Genomic DNA, 8,195 nt, shown 5'->3' with positions numbered 1-8,195 from the left:
CTTCTGGTACTTACTCAAGTAGATAGAATATTCGCTACTTCTACTTCGTAATATTTTGTGATCTACTTACTTACTTTTCGCTATTTTCAGTTTGTCAAGTAGAAGTAGTGTAACCCTCCAATTAGAAAGAGAAACTGGGGAATTCTCGGGCTGTTTTCACGGAGTTCTAACTTTCAATTTTAAGAAAATTTAAGTTTAACCCAGAATTTCCGTCGCGCTTCGCATCCAGTAGATATAGAGTTACAAATATGTTGTCACGAAAGTGAATGTTATTTAGGTTGCATTGCACCGCATTGTCGCCCGTATGACATATTTCATCAAAGTAAATATAGCCCATCATAACGTTTGAAACTGCCGTTTCGCAATCTAGCATTTACCCATCATATCGTAATCTAGCAGCCCATGGCGTGTCCTAATCTGGAAAAGTGGGCTCTAACTTTGTGAGCGTTTTAGATCTGTTTTAGCATACCACCGTTAAAACTGTCTCGACAAAAGACATAAAATACATTTTCCGCCTTTTCTGATGTAGTGTTGGTATTTCACGTTGAATTCGCAGTATCATTACTTAGAGATCTAATTATAGTTTCAGTTCTTTTGTATGGTGAACATACATGTTTGAGTTTAAAAGCAATGTATAGCATCGCCGTCTATTTTCTTAAAATAAATTACACTATATGGCATTTTTACGTTACGCTATGTTTTTTATCATCGTATACAAATCGCGCAAAGTGTTAACATCGTATCCATACAACTTCTCCGTATTGGACTTCAACTAAACTAAAGGCCGTAATATGCGTGAGGAAACACGCCATGACATTTTCTAAAACAGGATGTTGGAGAAACAAAAGATTAGTAGCCCTATCTCATTTCCATAGCAAAACTATCATTTGCATCTCGTGTTGCGGTCGAATGCTCATATTGCTCATGCTGTCGGAAATTTATACCTTCTGGGATGTATTATTATGCATTGTACATGAAACTCTCTGCAACTTCCGCATAGCTCAATTTCCAGCTGTTGAAAGTCCATGAGAACGTATAAGACCGTTTTCAAAACTACTTACTTACTTGAGTAGATTTAAAGCCAGCAAATTCTACTTCTACTTCAAGTAGTTTCAGGTTGCTTTTGGAAGAAGTACTTCTACTCGTACTTGAGTAGATTTTTGCGTCGCTACTTCTACTTCTACTTGAGTAGCTTTTTTGACTACTTTGACCACCTCTGCATAAACGTAAGTTTTCATTCAATTTATTTGTGATGTAGCAAGGGGGATCAGTGAAAGGTGCAATCAGTGTATGACTGGTTTCTCCCAGAAGTCACGCCGGTGTATCGCGAATTATCCGAACATAAACAAGATACAGAGATTTAACCGACACCGTTTGCTTGATGACTTGAAATTGACTCGTAAATTTTGCTCCGAGTCATTTCTGAAGCGCCGAGTCAAGTCAAGTCAAGTCATTTTTGCAAAGTGACTCGAGTCAAGTCATACGAAAATGTTGACTCGGGTCATCCCAACACTGATATGGTGGTAGCTACTTTCAGGATCGTAAGATGTGTGTCCTCTCGACTCATTTGTAGTAGGGTGACAAGTGGCACTACAAGTCGGTATTACGTCGAAAACAGCAGCACAGTTTCTGTGGTTCCTATCAACTATTTCACACGTGGAAGTGGTCTGTATCACAAAACTGCTCACTGCGTTTCAAAAAAGGAAGTAGTTTTGCCAAAACCATGGAAACCGTCTTTAAACAGTAGTTAATGTTGAAATAGCCAAAACCTACTCGGTACTTTGTTACTCACCACTACCCCTATAAATTTATGAAAGGTTATATCTTGAAGAAGGACTGCGATATTAGTCTTGACTGTATTTGTTCAATGTTCAGTCAAGTGGGATGTTCTAGTCCTGCTGGTTATGGTTATGTTCTAGAACTGCGAGTTATATATATATCAATCAGAGGCAGACATCTGTGATAGATTACTTTGTTACTCACCACTACCCCTATAAATTTATGAAAGGTTGTATCTTGAAGAAGGACTGTGATATTAGTCTTGACTGTATTTGTTCAGTCAAGTGGGATGTTCTAGTCCTGCTGGTTATGGTTACGTTCTAGAACTGCGAGTAATATATATATCAATCAGAGGCAGACATCTGTGATAGTCAAGTACTTATTCCATATTTTATTTCATGGCATTCCAATAAACAAAATAGCGAAGTGCATAATAAACTTGAGTCGTTGGATAACGACAGCATTATCATATCTTCATAATTGTATCAATAGGACATACTAACAAAGCAATATGTAAGACGGCTCCAAAAAGCTAGCACAATCCAAATGCTACATCGCAAAGTCCCTTCTAACTAGGCGCATTCAATCCGCACGGACATATAATCATAAGCAAGGTAAATCCTTTGAAAGGTTGCTACTCCAGAAACCCAATCAGAACCATCATTGCAATACCGACTAACATTGCTAAGATTTCCTTGATACTCTGCTTGGGCTTGGCATCTACTAGCAGCTCTGGAATGACCGACACGGTGGCGATGTATATAAAGCCACCGGCAGTGAATGGGAGTATCCACAAGGTGGCGGCCTCTCCGATGTTCTCCGCAAGCAGACCGAGAATACAACCGGCAAGTGCTCCTAGAAAATATGGATTGAAATGGCATAACAGTGGTTATCAACTGGGAGGGGGCACCGTCCCTAGAGAGTTGTAGAACCGAACCTCTAGTTTCAACTCTTGCACTTACATACAGAACTCATACCTCAGAATTCGATCAGGCGTTATTATTGATTGATATGATTCATGACATCACAAGGATGCAAATAATTCTCAGCTCCGGATGGAAGATGACGATCAGGCTTTTTTTCTCAGTGTACTCGAGCATTGTCTAGGTTCGGACTTGAATTTAGGGGCGGAACGCAATTAGTGCGCTGCCTTGCCCAAGAACGTGTAATCAGCTTTTAAAAGTCTGAGCATTTGGATGCTAGCTGAGCGAATGGGCAAATATTCTCTTGATTATAGACGTGAGCAGCTTGCCATTGACAGTTTCGTATTGCAGGCCAACCCAAATTTTGTTAAGAGCCCCTTTCCTATTTAGCTGCATTCTCTTCCACATGTTGAGACGAGTAAGCTCACGAAAGAATTCTTCATTCACTTCAATGGGATCTCAAAGAGAGGGTAGCCTCACAGTGCAGCTACACAACCAGCAAAGTGTCATCATATGTTGTCAATATGTCCCCATTCATTTCATTTATTCGGAGCGTGGCGTGAAGCAAAATAGGGTTTGTCAAGGGGGGTTAATAAAGAGAAAAGTTGAGATACATTGTTCGATACCAAACATAGCCAGGCAGAATGGCATTGACAGTATCTGCGATCGAGTCGAGAGACATGTAGGAGGTACGAAATTCTATACACAAACAATATAATACCCTTTCTATATCACATTCATGATTATTCGGTATTCTTTCGATCATACCTATTGCATTTCACTTTGTGACAACACTGTGGTTTGATCATGACTTTACTAATATCACTAACGTGTATAGCTTTGTATGACATACGCCCAATCGGGGTTTAGTTAGCCTACAGCCTTCAGCAGTGGAAAATAGTATCTAAACTATAATTCTGATCGATGAATCAACTCAATAGTGGCGCTGGGCATAAAATTTCAGCACTCGAATAACTCATCTTTTACTACTAGACCTCGGATCAAATGCAATAGACGAGGATAGGAAAATACAGTACCTGTGGCAGTAGAAAGCTGGAGGAACATTGCCTTATTTTTATTGCACCCTGATTGAACCAATATCGCAAAGTCTCCAATTTCATGAGGAACCTCGTGAAGTAGAATAGTCATGGTGGTGATGATTCCAAGTGTCTGACCGCCCAAGAACGAGGCACCTGCAATGTAATCATTTAATAATACAGTATGTCAGGAGTCGAAAAAGGTTGGGAAACAACTGAACTAATTCAACCAGGGAATAATATCACATGTTGTGCGAGGATTATAATTTATAACAAATATATATTATAAATAAATATTCTGGGATGATTCAAGTCCGTATCTTGAGTCAAATTCGATGAGAAAATCAGACTAGTATCTACTAGGAGTGCATGGTCAACACTTTTCAAGACGAGTGAACAGCAGAATGTTTCAATGTTGTATTTCATTGTTTGCAGACAGGCACTGTGCACAGGACTGCTTAGTGCTTAAGGCCTCAGGCACCCACCAGCACCATTACAATAAATTACCACAAGACTACCTCTCGCTTAGAAACCTGCAATTAATTCATGTGCACTTATTTAACGAAAATAAATTCATGATCTGAATTCAGGCAAGCACCAAACTTTGATTACTCGCGCCAACATTGCCTCTAAGAACCCATTCAATCTCAATTACATATGATATGCGTGCGAGCAAAGTGAACAAAAAGAAGTCACCAACCAAAGAAAATATAACACATTGAGCCTAAGCCATCAGTTCGCATCAATAATTTGAATTTTAATACACGGGATATCATAATTGTTAATACGACTGATAACATATAAAGTTCTTTCGAATTCTCTACGAGTTGCGCCCATTTGCCCTGACGAATGGCAGCTTAAAATATTCGGGTTCATCTTAACATGAATACATCATTCAATCTCCTAGTGTAACATACCTATCGCCAATCCATCGGTGAAGTTGTGAGTGAAATCAGCGGCCAGGTTCAGAAATCCAGCCACTTTCATCCCCTCCTCCGGATGAGAATCGTCTTTTTTCTCTTTTTCGTCTTTCTCCCCTTCGTCCTGCGATTCCGCAGCTTCCGACTCCGAGCCCTTCTTCCTCCTTCGCACAGATGTCTTCTCTCCTTCCGAAGAATCTTTATCGGATTTTTTCTCAGACTCGGCCTGCTCGCTTTCAGAGGCGGTATCCTCGGCTTGACTTTCAACTTCCTCTTTCTCCTTGACGTCAACACTGTGAGAGTGGTGGTGGTGATGGTGATCGCCGCCTTTCGCGTGTCTTACAAATTTTTCTACGGCAAGAAAGGACATAATACCGGCAAGGACCCACAAGCCAACTACTGTCGTGGCAGAGTGATCGTGGCCGTGACTGTGGTCGTGGTGACTGTGATCATGGTCGTGATCACCGTGTGTGTGCGGATGAATTGCGTGAGGGATAAGATGCAAAAACGCGTCACCCAGCAGCCCTCCCGACGCAAAACTCAAGAGAACTTTCAACAGAGGTTGGTATTGTTCCGCATTGCTTTCCAATGGGACGAAAAATAGTATGAAAAAGGGTGCTGCGCTGATTAGGAGCGTAGCGAAAATGGCTTGCCACCACATATCGACAGTTTCGGTTGTCGTACGGGCTTTCTTTGGTTGGGTTTTCTTTTCGTTGTGATGTGCGTGTGGGCATCCACCGTGTCCGTGGTCATGTGAATGGCTGTGTGCGTGATCATGGCTATGATCATGTCCATGATGATGGTGGTGATCATGTCCATGATCATGTCCATGACCATGAGTGTGCACATGATCATGGTGGTGATGTCCGTGTGCATGGTCATGATTGTGGTCATGTCCGTGATCATGGTGATGGTGGTCATGTCCGTGTGCATGGTCGTGATTGTGGTCATGCGCATGACCATGGTGGTCGTGTCCGTGCGCATGATCGTGAGCATGATGGTCGTGTTCCTCTACAGCAGCGTCTGGTTGCTTGAACCATTTTTCTTTTCCAGCTCTGATCATAGTTTCTTCGTCTTCATGATGGTGGTGATGGTCGTGACCATGACCATCGTGACCTCTGCAGACTGCGATTACAACAGCGGTCACGAAAACCAAGCCTGCGAGTCTCATTACAATATCTGGAAATAGGGATAGCGTTATAAGGACAACCTCAAGTGTTTTATAGCTGCAACCGATTATATCTCACATGCAACTAGTGCATATATACATATATACTTGAGTAGCCTATCTGCACTTTAAAATGTATCTATCAATTAATAAATAATCAGTGTTTCTTATTATTGTCATCCGCTCACAAGACAAACAATGACCAATGCGATATTCAACAGATATAATGATACACATACCATAATATAACAGGCGAGAAGCAATGATTCTCCAAGTTAAAGTAAGTCAATTAAAAAAATAAAGAATAGTGTGAGCACAGGACACCGAGCGATTCCATACATGCACCAAATGACCAAACCAAGTCGTTTAGATTCCATGTCTTTTTACGGAGTTGCAACATTACGACAGACTGAACATTGTATAGTCCATTACAAGCCATGAAAAACAAAATGAAAATAAGTAGCTACCGGTAATAATTTAATCATACAGCAATGGATATTTGACACATTCGAAACGATCACAACAGTAAAATTTAATTAAGTGTTGCCATCCGTATTTTAGGATGACTTCTTGATACGGCAACTAACCGTTACTAAGGTCCAGCTATTGGTTGTGGTTGATTCACTTCTGAATCCCATTGTGGCGCTAACTCCCTATTGCGCTACCTTCCGCTACCAGCTAGCAGCGAATGGAGTTTTGCAAGAAGCCTACCTTACCTTCAGTTTTGCGTGTTTGGTTTATTTTCCGGAGCTGCCATCGCGCGTACTGAAACCTGAGGCATTCAAGCGTAATGACACGTATTATGATGATTATGAGTTTGAAGATTTCCATTATTTTCTCCCTGTTGTGGTTCTGAAATAGTACTTATCACCAGGGCCGTAACAGCACTTCGTCAGCCCCCCCCCAAATCGTTGGTCTTGGGCCCCCCATAGGGTTATAAACCTAACTTCTGGGGGGCTTCGCCCCCCAGACCCCCCTCAGGCTTTACCCTGTTTATGGCTACTTATCATCTACATCGGGGGGGCTTTAGTTGGGCAGCTTTTGTCGCCTAAGCGCGCGAAGCGCGAAAAATTTCTGGAATTCATGATTGAATCGGTCAGTATGATCGGAAATTGCATGTATATTATTATCAATTTTTATCTTCTCTCTGCTCACGTAATCAGATTTGCCGGTAGAGCTGAGTGACGTGTGTTCGAAAAGGTAGGACCACTCAATAATAATTAAAAATCTTCGGGCGTATACCCGAAGGAACGAAACAGCACCTCGTCAGGGAACCCAAAAACTTGGGTCTTGGGCTCCCATAGGATGATAAAACGACCCCCCCCCAATCACGTTGTTCGCGTTTGTCACGCAATGAGCTGTACTGTATAGCGAGCCAGCGCGAAGCGCGAACATTTTCGGTAATTTATGATAAAATCGGTCAATCAGATCGGCAATTGCATATATATTGCTATCACTTTATTGTCCTCTCTACTCACGTAATTAGATTTACTGGTAGAGTTGAGTGAAGTGTCTTGAAGACGGGAGGGCCCGTAACTAATAATTAAACATCTTCGGGCGGGCGGACCCGTTGATATGACCTCGTTACATGATGTTATTTCGTGACTTCCAGTCAGCTGCTAAATCAAAAAATATAGAATCGCATGAACGTACTAAACTGAAAGACGCACACGATTTCAAATTGGTACTTCTTCACTGGCGTAAAATTTTTCCCTGCGGGATGGTATTTGTCTTGTGTGGTTCCGATTGCCAAGACGGGAACATTCGGCGCCAGTCATTTAGGCGCCTATGGACAATTAAACCTATATGTATTTTGTATATATAACGAAGTCTTCAGTCAGCATAACGACATAGTCCTTTTCGGCGAAGGTTTTCTCGCTGTCGATCGTTTTGGCACACTTCTTGGAGTCTCATGTTATATGGCTTAAAACTTGATTGTATATGTCTTGGTGGGTCGTGGCGCTGCAATGGCCCAATACCCAATAATAAAGATAAATGGCATCTGGAATTCGCGCGAAGCGCGAAAAAATTTTTAAACAATTGCATAAATTTATAAAAAATACTCTATGATTTATGCTAATTCGCGAAATAATTTTGGGCCCCCTTCGAGCTCGGCCCCCCCCAATTGGGGGGTTTGGGGTGCGGCAGTTACGGTGCTGCTTATCACTACTATATTCGTGATATGCCACCCTGCATCCAGTTATTACTGTCATTGTTCCGTTTTTTTCAAATTCATAGCCATAGTTGCGATTTACATCTTCGAGACCTCAAGATTACCGACACATGCCTCATTCATATTCGTCGCCTACTTTTGTTAAGGCTAACGTGCATTTCTCTTATTTACATGCTTTAGGCCAAGGTAGCTATC

At 41.6% G+C, this 8,195-nt stretch overlaps 1 protein-coding gene across 1 annotated transcript; it reads right to left on the bottom strand.

The window, feature by feature from the left end:
• Positions 1–2,144: 2,144 nt before the first annotated feature.
• On the bottom strand, positions 2,145–5,878 carry LOC145441619 (zinc transporter Slc39a7-like). Its single transcript, XM_080319530.1, has 3 exons — positions 4,657–5,878; positions 3,740–3,895; positions 2,145–2,634 (listed from the first exon to the last, which is right to left on the bottom strand). The coding sequence occupies exons 1-3, from the start codon at positions 5,828–5,830 to the stop codon at positions 2,414–2,416; spliced, it is 1,551 nt and encodes a 516-aa protein (XP_080175656.1). The 5' UTR covers positions 5,831–5,878; the 3' UTR covers positions 2,145–2,413.
• Positions 5,879–8,195: the final 2,317 nt, after the last annotated feature.

This window comes from Botryllus schlosseri, chromosome 6 (genome assembly GCF_051294905.1).
Source record: "Botryllus schlosseri isolate E-star chromosome 6, Bs_hap1, whole genome shotgun sequence".
Taxonomy (NCBI): domain Eukaryota; kingdom Metazoa; phylum Chordata; class Ascidiacea; order Stolidobranchia; family Styelidae; genus Botryllus; species Botryllus schlosseri.
This window is presented reverse-complemented; position numbering and strand designations above follow the sequence as displayed.

What these genes read in the sequence shown, in the direction of transcription:
- LOC145441619 (XM_080319530.1), bottom strand. Translation starts at nt 5,830, where the DNA reads ATGAGACTCGCAGGCTTGGTTTTCGTGACCGCTGTTGTAATCGCAGTC. An exon ending in CACCGATGGATTGGCGATAG is followed by an intron (nt 3,896 to 4,656) that starts GTATGTTACACT and finishes ATTACATTGCAG; the next exon opens with GTGCCTCGTTCTTGGGCGGT. An exon ending in CCAGCTTTCTACTGCCACAG is followed by an intron (nt 2,635 to 3,739) that starts GTACTGTATTTT and finishes CATATTTTCTAG; the next exon opens with GAGCACTTGCCGGTTGTATT.